General features: G+C 40.1%; 1 protein-coding gene across 1 annotated transcript in view; it reads left to right on the forward strand.

Annotated features, from left to right (window-relative positions):
* Window positions 1-7,989: 7,989 nt before the first annotated feature.
* LOC109882612 (E3 ubiquitin-protein ligase MARCH9-like) overlaps window positions 7,990-15,052 on the forward strand; it is a 35,878-nt gene continuing 28,815 nt past the window's right edge. The window contains exon 1 of the mRNA XM_020474706.2: window positions 7,990-9,762. Within this exon, the coding sequence (XP_020330295.1) occupies window positions 9,418-9,762 (345 nt within the window). The 5' untranslated portion in view covers window positions 7,990-9,417. The remainder of the gene's footprint in view (window positions 9,763-15,052) is intronic.

The raw sequence follows: 15,052 nt of genomic DNA on the forward strand, positions 1-15,052 counted from the left end.
TAGTACAGGGGATTTCTGTCGAAATCACAGAACATATTTTTATAACAGACATACCCCTCTCCATCTTCACAACAACTGTGTCAATATAACTTGCCCATGATAATTGATCATCCAATGTTATACCTAGGAGTTTATCTTCCTCAACTTGCTCAATGGTCACACACTTTATACACAACTCCAGTTGAGGTTTAGGTCTTAGAGAATGTTTTGAAAAAATACAATGCTTTTAGTTTTAGATCTGTACATAAGACCAGTTTATTACCATTCTGATACTGATTGTAACCAGTGGTGGGAAAAAGTACTCCATTTTTTAAAATACTTTTGATACCTAAGTACATTTTAGCAGCTATACCTAGACATGATTCCACAAAGCACAAAGGGGAAATGGCTGCCTAAATGTGATCCCCCAATCAGAGACAGCGATAAACAGCTGCCTCTGATTGGGAACCATACCAGGCCAACATAGAAATATAATCACCTAGATGACCCACCCTAATCACACCCCGACCTAACCAACATAGAGAATAAAAAACGCTCTATGGTCAGGGCGTGACATTCCAACTGGTTTGAAATTGGGAATGTCCTCAAATTGTTCAGAGAACATTAAGAAACAACGTTCTTCTTTGAGAATTTCAGTACTTCCGCATAACGTTTCCTTATGGTTCTATTTAAAGTCATGTTCTCACATTGTTCCAAGAACATTAAGAAAATATCCCATAAAAACCACAAGAAAACTTTAGTAACGGTCAGAAAACGTTATACGAATTTTATTTTAAAACATATACAGTGCTTTCAGAAAGTATTCATACCCCTTGACTTATTTCAGATTTGTTGTGTTACAGCCTGAATTAAAAATGGATGAAATATACTGAACAAAAGTACAAGCACTACATGTAAAATGTTCAGTCATATGTTTCATGAGCTGAAATAAAAGATCACAGAAATGTTCCATATGCACCAAAAGCTCATTTCTCTCTAATTTTGTACACAAATTTGTTTACATCCCTGTTACTGAGCATACCTCCTTTGCCATGATAATCCCTCCATCTGACAGGTGTGGCATATCAAGAAGCTGATTAAATAGCATGATCATTACACAGGTGCACCTTGTGCTGGGGACAATAAAATGCCACTCTAAAATGTGCAGTTTTGTCACACAACACAATGCCACAGATGTCTCAAGTTTTGAGGGAGTGTACAATTGGCATGCTGATTGCAGGAATGTCCACCAGACATGTTGCGAGATAATGCAATGTTAATTTCTCTACCAACGTCGTTCTAGTGAATTTGGCAGTACGTCCAACCAGCCTCACAACCTCAGATCATGTGTAACCACGCCAGCCCAGAACCACCAGTCTAGTATGGCATCGTGTGGGCGAGCGGTTTGCTGTTGTCAATGTTGTGAAGAGAGTGCAGTGGCGGTGGTGTTATGGTATGACCAGACATAAGCTACGGACAATGAACACAATTGCATTTTATCGATGGCAATTTGAATGCACAGAGATACAGTGACAAGATCCTGAGGCCCATTGTCGTGCCATTCACCCGCCGCCATCACCTCATGTTTCAGCATGGTAATGCACGGTCCCATGTCGCAAGGATCAGTACACAATTCCTGAAAGCAGAACATGTCCCAGTTCTTCCATGGCCTGCATACTCACCAGACATGTCACCCATTGAGCATGTTTGGGATGCTCTGAATCGACAGCGTGTTTCAGTTCTCACCAATATCCAGCAACTTCGCACAGCCATTGAAGAGGAGTGGGACAACATTCCACAGGCCAGAAACAACAGCCTGATCAACTCTATGCGAAGGAAATGTGTTGCACTGCATGAGGCAAATGGTGGTCACACCAGATACTGACTGATTGTCTGATCCAGACGCCCCTCATTTTTTAAAAGGTTTCTGTGACCAACAGATGCCTATCTGTAATATATTTCAGTTGACTGATTTCCTTATATGAACTATAACTCAGTAAAATCTTTTAAATTGTTGCACATTGCGTTTTATATTTTTGTTCACTATATATTTTTTCTCTCACCCATCTACACACAATACCCCAGAATGAAAAAGTGAAAACATGCTTTTAGAAATTATCGCAAATCTATTGAAAATTAAATACAGAAATATGTAATTAACATCCGGATCCACACCCTTGAGCCAATACATGTTAGAATCACCTTTGGCACCGATTACAGCTGGAAGTATTTCTAGGTGAGTCTTGAAGAGCTTTGCACACCTGGATTATACAATATTTCAACATTATTTATTTTTTTATTCTTCAAGCTCTGTCAAGTTGGTTGTTGATCATAGCTAGACAGCCATTTTCAAGTCTTGACATAGATTTTCAAGACGATTTAAGACAAAACTGTAACTAGGCCACTCAGGAACATTCACTGTCATATTGGTAAACAACTCCAGTGTATATTTGGCCTTGTGTTTTAGGTTATTGTCCTGCTGAAAGGTGAATTTGTCTCAGAGTGTAACGGTTTTCATCTGGTGAAGGAGAAGAGGACCAAGGTGCAGCGTGGTAAGTGTTGATTTTAATAAACAAAATAAACTGAACACGGAAATGACAAAAATAATAAAGAGCGAGAATGAAAACGAAACAGTTCTGTAAGGAATATGCACAAAACAGAAAACAATCACTGACAACCAAAATGGGGAAAACAGGCTACCTAAGTATGATTCTCAATCAGGGACAACGATCGACAGCTGCCTCTGATTGAGAACCATACCAGGCCAAACACAGAAATGGAAAACATAGAAAACAACATAGAATGCCCACCCCAACTCACGCCCTGACCAAACTAAAACAGAGACATAAAAAAGGAACTAAGGTCAGGACGTGACACAGAGTGTCTGTTCAAAAGCAGACTGAACCAGGTTTTCCTCTAGGATTTGACCTGTGCTTAGCTCTATTCCATTTATTTTAATCCTAAAAAACTCCCTAGTCCTTTCCGATGACAAGCATACCGATAACATGATGCAGCCACCACCATACTTGAAAATATTAAGAGTGGTACTCAGTGATGTGTTGTGTTGGATTTGCCCCAAACATAACACTTTTTAGTCAGGACAGTTCATTTCTTAGCCACATTTTTTGCAGTTCTACTTTAGTGCCTTATTGCAAACAGGATGCATGTTTTGGAATGTTTTATTCTGTACAGTCTTCCTTTTTTCACTATGTCATTTAGATTAGTATTGTGGAGTAACTACAATGTTGTTGATCCATCCTCAATGTTCTCCTATCACAGTCATTATACTCGGTAACTGTTTTAAAGTCACCATTTGCCTCATGGTGAAATCCCTGAGGGGTTTCCTTCCTCTTCAGCAAATGAGTTAGGAAGGACGCATCTATCTTTGTAGTGACTGGGTGTATTGATACACCATACAAATTGTAATTAATAACTTCACCATGCTCAAGGGGATACTCTATGTCTGTTTGTTTGTTTTTGCCCGTCTACCAATAGGTGCCCTTCTTTGTGAGGCATTGGAAAACATCCCTAATCTTTGTGGTTGAATCTGTGTTGAAATGACCTTACAGGTAATTGTATGTGTGGGGTATAGAGATGAGGAAGTCATTCAAAAATAATGTTAAACACCTAATATTGCACACGAAGTGAGTCCATGCAACTTATTATGTGACTTGTTAAGCAAATGTATACTTTGAATTTATTTAGACTGCTATTACAAAGGGGTTGAATACTTCTTAACTCAAGACATTTCAGCTTTTCATTTTTTATTAATTTGTAAAAATGTCCAAAACCATAATTCAACTTTCACATTATGTGGTATTGTGTGTAGGCCAGTGACACAAAATCTAAATTTATTCCATTTTAAATTCAGGCTGTAACACAACAACATTTGGAAAAAGTCAAGGGGTGTGATTCACTGTGTGAATACTTTGTGAAGACACTGTACGTTCAGTTCTCTGCATCAACAAAACTCTCTCTATCCTCTATCTTGTTAAGAGTGTTCAGGTGTGTTGGCCATGGCCACTAATTAACTACACCTGATCTTAATGAGTGCTTGTTTCCTTTTAAATGGGGTATGTTTGAGTAGACTGAAATGAACAGCTTTGTTTGAGTTTTAAAAAACATGGCATACTAGATCCTTCCTGGTGGCTCAGTGGACTAATTCCATGGATTGAGAACAGAAGATCATAGGTTTACCTCTCACTGATGCCGTGCCACAATAAAAAATACATGTGTTTGCATGATTAATGCTTAGGGCAATAAATGTCTTTCTGTGCTTGGAGTTCAAAACAGTTAAGCTAGCAGTGTTGTTAAAAGTCTTACTGAAACATGTTCTCAGAACGTTATTAAATTATCTTCAAATAAACTAGAATTTCCACTCTCAAAACATTATTAAAACCCCAGGAAAACTTTCAGGGAACCATAGTAAAACATTCTGAGAACTTCATAGCAACTTAAAAATGTATGTTCCCAGAACAGGCAAAATATTCACTTCCATTCTCAGAACGTTTAAAAAACGTTCAGTTTTAACGTTTAGGAAACATATGGCTTTGTTCCCAGAACCAATGGGAAACAAAAAGCCTACGTTCCCACAACTCCCAATGAACTAAATGTGCTAGCTTGGCACAAAAACATTTCTCTAATACCTTCAATGCTGTTCTATTTGTACTTAAGTTAACCGGGCTTCTTAATGATCCTATTATATACTTCATCATGACCCAGTTGGGTCTGAACACCTATAACGATAACATTCTGAAGGAGGGAAGCTCTTGTCTTAGTAAGTTGCCAACACCATGGTGAAGTTGGATGCTCTCAGGCAAACAAGCACAGGTCCCTATCCTGTCTGCTGGGCCTCCAGTGGGCCCTCTGCCAGGACCCACCCCGCCATGCTGGCCCATATGCCAGGGTATATTTCACTCAGAGTGGCTGGCTGCAATAACGGTTGCGGTAGCACCACTGAGTTGGGATGACCATCTGTCCACCAGAGAGCTAACAGGGCCTGGGCAGCCTGCAGCCTGTCAACTACTAGACCAGAGAGTAGAACAATCTCCAGTCAGTTTGTTTGAGGGACCAAGATTATCAAGTAATGCCTACTTTTAAGTACTCTTATAAGTCAGGGTTGTGGGGAGGGGGGAACGTATTAAGAGCACACACAACATTCTGTATCCTATTTTGTATCATTTTCACTTTTACAGTTTATTATTCCACTCTATTTGTTTGTTTCCGATGGTAATATATCAAAACCGCAGCAAATGACAAAGAGTAGTCAGGCTGATCATTGATTTGTAAGGACCCACAATAATGGGAAGAGGATAATTGGGTGAGAAGTTCAGGGCCAGGGAAGATAATTCTTGGTGAATGTAGTATTTCTGGTAAACAAGCTAGACAGCTGAACTGAGAGAGTTTTCTTTGTACTTTGAACACGCTGCCTTGCCAGTACAATCTGTGTGCTTTTCGTGTGGGTGACGTGGCTGAGTGTAGACAGACTGTACTCAGCCAGGGAGGTGTGTGTGTGTGTGTGTGTGTGTGTGTGTGTGTGTGTGTGTGTGTGTGTGTGTGTGTGTGTGTGTGTGTGTGTGTGTGTGTGTGTGTGTGTGTGTGTGTGTGTGTGTGTGTGTGTGTGTGTGTGTGTGTGTGTGTGTGTGTATGTGTGTCTGTGTCTGTGTGTGTGTGTCTGTGTGTGTTGGTTTGAGTGTCTAAGTGTCTGTTTTGTGTACCTGTGTCTGTATTTTGTCAGTGTTTTTTGTGAGTGTCTGTAGTCTTCTAGTGTGCTGGTGTGTGTTATTATTCAGACTGATGGTCACAAAGCTGCTCAGCCCTTGCAGATAACCTATGAGACATAATGGTGTTGCTTTGTTCTTGACCAATAGCCAATATTACTAATGTCTCTATGACATAACCACCACCCTCTTTCACCCTCTCTCTTTGTCCATCTGTTCCTTAAAATTTTACACTATCTTTAGTAATCTCTTCCTTTTGTTGTTTCTGCTTTCTCCCACAGTAGTTATCTCCCAATTACTTAGCTAACATTGTGTGCTGTAGTGGTGTCTCTCCCACTGACAGAATCTCAGAGTTAGCCTGCCTGGACAATCCACTGGCCTTTTCAAAGGACATTACATTTGACATTTATATTTAGCAGACGCTCTTATCCAGAGTCAGTGCATTGATGTTGTAGTCAACAGTTAGCCTGTTGATGTCAACTGACTGAGCTTATTTAAACTTCATGTTCTTAAATAGATAGTATGAAATGTGATGTAGGCCTACCTACCGGTTGTTGATTTTTTTAACACTCATACAGACAGTGGTTGTCAATTTTCCATTGTAGACTCTAAACCTAAATCTATTTTTCTCTCTACTTCTGGGTCTCCTTGTCTTCTCTTGGCTCTTGTCCTCCACACAAATGATCTAATTTCAGCACTAATATGTCAGCATATAATGAATTGTACTGGTTACAATTATCTTTAACACTCTTGTTTCATCTGTTTAATTGATTAATACATTTAGTGGATGGGAGAGTGTGAAAATACTTGAAGTCACTGAAAAGTTTGTGTTATATTGTAACGCTGAGTATAAAGCTGAGTTATTGAAGTTTAAAAAGTAGGCACATTAGTGATCATGACACACAATGTTTTGAAGCTGGGTGCATCCATATACTGGAGAGATCCATTTTAATGTTGGCCTCCACACAGTTTGCCCTTTATCATGAGTTTGATTAAGAACCCATTCTGTTTTACAACAATGACGACCTGTCGACTGTTGCAGTGGGAAGATGAGGATTCAAAATGACGTAGTTTAAAACTGCCAGCAGGTTGATTTGATAGCAATCAAAACCAGTATCAGAGGCCAGGTAAGATATTGGGTCAGGACACAGGGGTAGCCTACTCCTCTATCCAATTGGTTTTAGTATTACATGTTTTGTTTATTTTGGTTGTGTTTTCCTATTGGTAAAGGGGAATGTTTTTTATACAGTTTTGTCAACTTTGGTCCCTCAGGCCCAGGAGGGACCTTGCTACCGAATGTAGCATGTTAGAATTTAATGGTCTTCATTTCAGAACCAAGGACAGCGTCCGTTAACCGGATGCCCCAGGTGGACGAGGAGCTTCTAAAAGCACTGGGTGAATAAATGGAAGAGGAAATACACAAAATGCCCTAACAAAAATCTCTGATGGATAATTGTTTGATTCCCTAAACATATATTTTGCTAAGCAAAATTGTTTTTCTTGTCACGTGACCATGGAAATGCTTGCATATTTTCTATGAATTATTATTTTAATATTCTTAAAATAAAATAATGTGCTTAAATACTTGTTTGTTTTTTTCCTGTTTCCGTAGGCGAGTTTGGTAGTTTTGTGCCTTACAGAGGAATCACTAAACTGCTTTATTTTTCCGCTAATTTATTGAGTTTAAATCTGTGTACACGTGGGTTCGGCTCCATATAGGCTGCTGCATGTGGAGCCGACAGAGAGCATCCGCCCCCTTGAGAGTTCGATCCGGGGTAACTCTCGGCGGGGGTCCGGCCCCGACAGACAGCGCTCACAATACACAGAGGCTTTACCCTCCTCACATCCTTGCTTTCATATCTCTGTGACTAATGTTTTCATATGGCTGTGATTCAACTCTAATCTAGTTATGGCATGGTTCATCTATTCAGTCGTTGGATGCTGCTTGGCCAAGTTCTTTGAAATTCGTTCATCATTTTCTTTGTGGCATTAAATAACACATGGCTGAACTTCATGAAAGAACACAACAGTGGTTGGGTAGCCAGTGAAGCAATGTGTATTATTACAACATTCATGTAAGCCAAGAGCCTAGTATCTGTTTAGATGATAGGCCTAGACTTGTTTGAGAGAACGTTGAATAAACTATGCATAGGCATATGTAACAAGAGAGAGACATTTGAGAGAAGGTTCACCCCATGGAAGTGGCAGACTACTAATATCAGTCCCTGTCCATTGACATTACATACACCGTTTAGATTTCCCGGGATACACTGACTAGCACGTGGCCGCAACGTCACATGAAAATCAGAACCTCGGATAGCGGCTTCTGCCAATGCGCAGCCATACGGCAGATATTTTTTTCCTTCGCGGATAGACTGAGGAAGGAATAATCATAGGAAAACGAGGTGACAACAACGATACAAAAAAACACATATGTGTTTCAATTAGGCTAGCATGCATTTTTATGGCAGGATCCTCTGTTTGTCCGTCCACCAAATCAATTTCAATGGAGGCACTGCTGACAGAAGCAAGTATTTATACAATGCCACGTAAAATAGCGTTTTATTGTTGTTGAATGGACGTAATTAGTTATTGGTAGTACACGAACCCGTTATTTGGTGGCAAAGTTGATCTGGCATGGCGATGTAATCGGTTTGCTTCGTTCCCATACTCTGGGGGGTTATTCCCTGGCATCTCTGTTCTTCCTGGTGTGTGTTCTGCAGGAGTCGCTGCAGGAAGAACAAAAAACAGCATGGAATTTCAATGGCAAAGGGATGTGTGTTCTTCTACAGGTTTTTGGTGTCTCGTCCTATCCTGTTTAAAATGCGAACACGTTGGATAGTGAAGTGGCTCTCGGACTTATCTGGAGAGGGAACCGTGTGGGACATATTCTCTATCTATCATCCTGAAAAAAAACTGTGAGGAAACAGGGGAAGAGAAAAATACGGTGTTCTGAAGTCTAGCATGGCATTGAGGGACAAACAAAAGAGATGGTTGTCAACTGGCCTTTTTTGTACGGACTAAACAGATGAAAGCAACACCCAAAAATGACTCGGTGGAATTACCGATGACATAGCGACATCTGTTTTTTAATAACATTGTATATTATCCCTGAGCCTTCAACGCTACCCGCTCCACTCTATCTTGCTCGCTCTCAGCTTGCGATAGAATTTTCTTTCAGAACCTTGGACAGCTCCCGTTAAACGCAAGCTTTGCCATTGTGCCATAAGTGACTGGATCGAAAATGTACATGAGGGGATTCAGTTTGATCCTATTGCTGTTTGGTTATGCTCATCGCTCACACTGAAAGCTATCGGGAATTGTTGTATTGGCATCCGTTGAATACCAAAAGAAACTGCCCATCCATGAAAAACTTCCGCATTGTCTATCGGCTACACATGGTAACAGAGAAAATGTAACAAGGAGTGATACAATCTATTTACATTGTAATATTTTGATTTCCGTTGACCGATATTTTTTGGTCGGCAGTCATGCGTTTTATAGAAACTTCTGATATTTTTGTTTTGATAGTATAGCCCATAGCTAGAGAAGGCGATTTGAACCAAATAGGTTTGCACTTTGTAATAAAAATAGGCTACTTACAAAGCTCATTTTGGCTCTCAAATCGTGCATAAGCAATGCCTGATTTATACAACTCAATTTATGAATACCTTCTATTTTCACCCTACAGCCGCATTTTGCCTATGTGGGCTAGTTCATGATGTTAAAGTACCGGATCCGTATGTTTTTCAATGAACTGAAAGTGCTGGTTTTGATGCGGTCTGGCTTAAGACGGGGGACCGATTCTGACACAAACCCAGACAGGCGAACAAGCAGCATGCGAGGGCTCGGGGTAGGAGGCTGCGGGTGGCCACCCTTCGACTGCTCTACCCGGGACGACGAAGAAGAGTACTATGGCACCAATCCCCGGCCGCGGAGCCTGGCATTCGAGGAGAAGAATGCGAAGCTCCAAGCGAGCCTGGACACTGTATCGCTCACAAGCAGCTTGGACAGTGGCATGCGCTCGCCGCAGTGCCGAATCTGCTTCCAGGGCCCCGAACAGGTAGGCTTTCCTGTCCTTCACCTATCTATCCACGTCTAGGCTACAGTTCCCTAGGCCCCTGTTGGTTACCTATCGTCTCCCCATTGTTTCCAGGGATATGCCTGTAAGTCCCTTCAACGCTTCAAAGTTGGTTCTTCACATGTATTTCAGGTCTATACATAAGCCCATACTGCAGGGAAGCTCAGGCATCACCGTATGGGCTAAGGAAAACAAGCATGTCTTTGATCAGGGAAACTACCAAACTTTTCTACAATAGATAAAGTCAACCTTTGTCTCCAAAGACCCCACAAGAGATACATTGGCTCCATGCAGACTTACGTTCTCCTGGAATCCAGAATAACTAATGCTGATACAAAGCTTTTAACTAAAACTTTGTTGACATGTTTCTGCATCCTCATGTTCCCGCTGCAGCCCAAACAGACAGTGATACAGCTTCCTCCCATTGAGGAGCATAAGCAGGGTTTTCCTTCAGTGACTAACAGCTCCAGTTAAATTTAAGCTCTGCAATTGTGACCCCATTAGGGTGCCACAAGTTTGGTTTCATGAAGCAACTCATGAAACATCAAATCTGGAAATGTCTCCAATGGGTCAAACTTTCACAAAGTGTTATAGAGAATTTACATCATGGATGGCTATCAGTGCTGTGCCAATATTAAACATTATTGTATTGTTATCCTGTTTGAGGGACAGTTTTCAATAGACAGCACATTTTTTTCAATATAGTTGTTCGTATTTGGTTCCATACATTGTTCCATACACATATTGTTCCATACATACAGTACATGCAGTACCTGTCAAAAGTTTGTACACACCTACTCTTTCCAGGGTTTTTATTTGTTTTTATTATTTTCTACATTATAGAATAATATTGAAGACATCAAAACTATGAAATAACACATATAAAATCATATTTTATATTTTCAATTCTTCAAAGTAGCCACCCTTTGCCTTGATGACAGATTTGCACACTCTTGGCATTCTCTCAACTAGCTTAATGAGGTAGTCACCTGGAATGCATTTAAATTAACAGCTGTGCCTTGTTAAAAGGTCATTTGTGGAATTTATTTGCTTCTTAATACATTTCAGACAATAATTTGTGCTGTGACAAGGTAAGGGTGGTATACAGAAGATAGCCCTATTTGGTAAACAACAAAGTCCATATTATGGCAAGAACAGATCAAATAAGCAAATAGAAATGACAGTCCATCATTACCTTAAGATTTGAAGCTCACTCAATCCGGAAAATGTCAAGACCTTTGAAAGTTTCTTCAAGTGCAGTCTCAAAAACCATCAAGTTCTATGATGAAACTGTCTCTCATGAGGACTGCCACAGGAAAGGAAGACCAAGAGTTAACTCTGTTGCAGAGGATAAATTCATCAGAGTTACCAGCCTCAGAAATTGCAGCCCAAATAAATGCTTCACAGTGTTCAACTAACAGACACATCTCAATATCAACTGTTCAGAGGAGACTGTGTGAATCAGGCCTTCATGGTCGAAATGCTGCAAAGAAACCACTACTAAAGGACACCAATAAGAAGAAAATACTTGCTTGGGCCAAGAAACATGAGCAATGGACATTAGATTAGTGGAAATCTGTCCTTTGGTCTAACGAGTCCAAATTTTAGATTTTTGGTTCCAACCGTTGTGCCTTTGTGAGATGCAGAGTAAGTGAACGGATGATCTCCGCATGTGTGATTCCCATCGTGAAGCATGGAGGAGGAGGTGTGATGGTGTGGGGGTGCTTTGCTGGTGACACTGTCAGTGATTTATTTATAATTCAAGGCCCACTTTACCAGCATGGCTACCACAGCATTCTACAGCGATATGCCATCCCATCTGGTTTGGGCTTAGTGGGACTATCATTTGTTTTTCAACAGGACAATGACCCAACACACCTCCAGGCTGTGTAAGGGCTATTTAACCAAGAAAGAGAGTGATGGAGTGCTGCATCAGATGACCTGGCCTCCACAATCACCTGACCTCAACCCAATTGAGATGGTTTGGGATGAGTTGGAACGCATGAAGTGAAGGACAATCAGCCACCAAGTGCTCAGCATATGTGGGAACTCCTTCAGGACTGTTGGGGAAGCATTCCAGGTGAAGCTGGTTGAGAGAATACCAAGAGTGTGCAAAGCTGTCATCAAGACAAAGAGTGGCTACTTTGAAGAATCTCAAAAATAAAATATATTTTGATTTGTTTAACACTTTTTTCGTTAGTACATGATTCCATATGTGTTATTTCATAATGTTGATGTCTTCACTATTATTCTACAATTTAGAAAATAGTTTTTGTTTTTTAATTTAAAACCTTGAATGAGTCCAAACTTTTGACTGGTACTGTAAATACATACATACTGTACATAAATACATACATGTTGTTTCATATATTGTGCCAATGCAGATCTTTTCAGGTTAAAACAGGCAGTGGTTTCACCACCAAGAAGCAGATAAAAATGAATACTGTAGCTATATAACAAGTAGTGTAAGACACTATGAAGAAAACAATTGCTTTAATATTTATTGCTCAGAATTTTAAACAAGGAACAATAACCTGTAGGCCTAAGTGTACAAACATAGATTTTTTTTACATAGTTTGCATATATAGCACAGGAGGTTGTTGGCACCTTAATTGGTGAGGACGGGCTCGTTGTAATGGCTGGAGCGGAATTAGTGGAATGGTATCAAATACATCAAACACATGGTCCTCCTCTCAGCAGCCTCCACTGATAAATAGAGATGGATAATGCTAGCTAACTCCTGTGCATACCTCCTGTGCATACCTCCTGTGCATACCCGGATATCTCAGAGGCCTTTTCGTGTGTCATGTTGCAGATAACATGGGTAGAGCAGAAGTGCTTTCAATAATAATCTGATTGTTATGATTTGATTCACTGTCAGTCTGAACCTGACACTACTGTGTGTCAGCTAACCCACTGGGCACAGACATCATTTCATTGTCTAGTTTTGTGTTACATTTGGTTTAGTTATCAACGAACATGAATTTACATGAAATCAACAACAAATGTCACCATGTCTTTGGATTTAGGTTAAAAGTTAGTTGAAAAGAAATGTAATTCTCTTACCCAGTAGGAAGGTCCTGTGACTTCATCACAGGCAGAAAGGAAAAGACAAATAACGTCAAAAGAAGTGTAACAACATGTGAGGGACCAACAATGACAATAGGACATCCATCAGATTGAATACAGTAGGACATACAGTAGATACATTGAAATACAGTAGTAAAGTGCATCATGGGGTAATGCATTTAATGACCTTTGCCCATTTATCATGACATCGAATCACAACTATATCAACAAAGATTCTTGTCTGTGCAAAATATTTGAAACATTGGCAAGAAACACATACAAAAACAACCCTTAAAAGTCTATTAGTGATTGTAGAAAATGTCTTTTTCTCTACCAAATACTTTTCCTGTATACTTGAGTGAATGAAATTAAAATATGTTTTGTTAGAATTATTTGACTGTTTGTTTGTTTAAAAGCAACAAAAAAAAGGCCTGAGCTAAGTCTCCCTGTAAGCGAGCCTTGGGCTGTAATTTTATAGATAGAAACAGTCTCTGTTGCAGCACCATGTCCCATGATATAAGCATCCACTGAGGGAATCAAATGAGACAGAACCCCTGAATACTTTTAATTAGCCTTGGTGGTGTCCTTTGAAAGGAGGCACGTGGATCCATTGATAGAACGGAAATGACAACATTGTGTGGAGTTGATTTATAGGAGTGTCGTGATGGGGACTTACTGTGCAGGAGAATAAGAGAGATGAAGAGAGGACTGTGGAGTCTGCAGAAACCCTGTAGCTAGGGGTATAGTGCCCTAACCTTATCACAAATCTACATACAGTGTATTATTCCACCGCTGCACTGGGGAATGATAATCCTTTCAAACCTCTAACTGTACATGTATATTAAATGGGTAAAATGTTCTCATTAGTTGAAAGACTGCAGATAAAGAAAAGCTTAGGAAGGGGGTTTCAAATGGGAGGTCGAGGAGTCTCTTATCCTAGATGAGAACATGTTTTGAAAGTGTAGCAAGTATAGTTCTAAGAACATAATTGAAACAGCTGGCTATAGCTCTGTGTTATTTGCAGTGAAGTGGTGGTGGTGGTGCACGTGTATGGACCCAGGCTCTGCTGGCTGGAAAGGGCTGATGGGTAAGGCATTGGACTGCAGGCACAGTCTGACATTCATCCAACATCAACGGAGAGACATGCTCATGGAACCTATAGTGCCCACAGTGGATTGTCAAGATGGACAACTGTCCCACATGAAATCCCATGGTTTTAGCTGAAACTCATACCATGAAGATTGTACTCACTCCACCCTTTGTCTTCCTACACATTCTTCTATATACCTGTGTATTAGTTCTCTAAATAGAAATGATACAGAAAGTGGTCATTACCATATGGGTGGAAGAATCTGATCACCTTGTGCATGAATAAATATATGCAGTTTTTTTTCACACTGGTCTCGTCAGAGAGGAATGTTGTAAATCATGTCCCCGTCTGGTGTTTCTGGAGCAGTAGTAACTCTGGAATTATGCACATGTCAAAATATGTGTGTGTGTGTGTACGTGTGTGTTTGTGTGCGAGTGTGTGCCAGTGTGTGAATGCATGCGTGAGAGTGTGTGTGTGCGTCTCATTTATATGGTACATCCATACATTATATGGACCAGGGCGAGAGCAAGATCATAAAGTAGAGATGATAAGAGATGGAGAAAGAGAATGGGGGAGAGGAGGGGAACTATACAAAAGAGAGAGAGGGCTTCAGAGAAAAGGGGGGAGAGAGATGGACAGTAAGGTAGAATAGTACAGTGGGGAAAGAACAATAGAATGGGGAAAATGGTGATGAAAATAAAATGAATATTTTAGGCATTCTCTTATCTCTTTAAACCACATGGTTAATTGAGAACCTACATTTTTTACATTTGCCTTTGCAGCTTTTGTCATGATGATTCTGTGTAAGCTATTCACAAAGACTACTCTTTGGCTTTGATATTGTTACAGTATGACATTTCCATGCATCAGCCCATTCTATAGCTAGGTTATATTCAACTTGATAAACACTTGAATGCCAGTAAACTAGAAATCCAATTCCATTTCCAAATGTTTCTCATTGAAAGCCATTGAGGGAACAAGCAGAGTATTTGGAAGCACACAACATTAATCACATACAATACCACTACAACAACTATATCACTCCTCTATAAGAGTTTCTCTAGTACAGTCCCAGAAAAAAGAGTGATATGTAGCACCATTTGTCCCTGCAGG

This window comes from Oncorhynchus kisutch, linkage group LG5, assembly GCF_002021735.2.
Source record: "Oncorhynchus kisutch isolate 150728-3 linkage group LG5, Okis_V2, whole genome shotgun sequence".
NCBI lineage: Eukaryota > Metazoa > Chordata > Actinopteri > Salmoniformes > Salmonidae > Oncorhynchus > Oncorhynchus kisutch.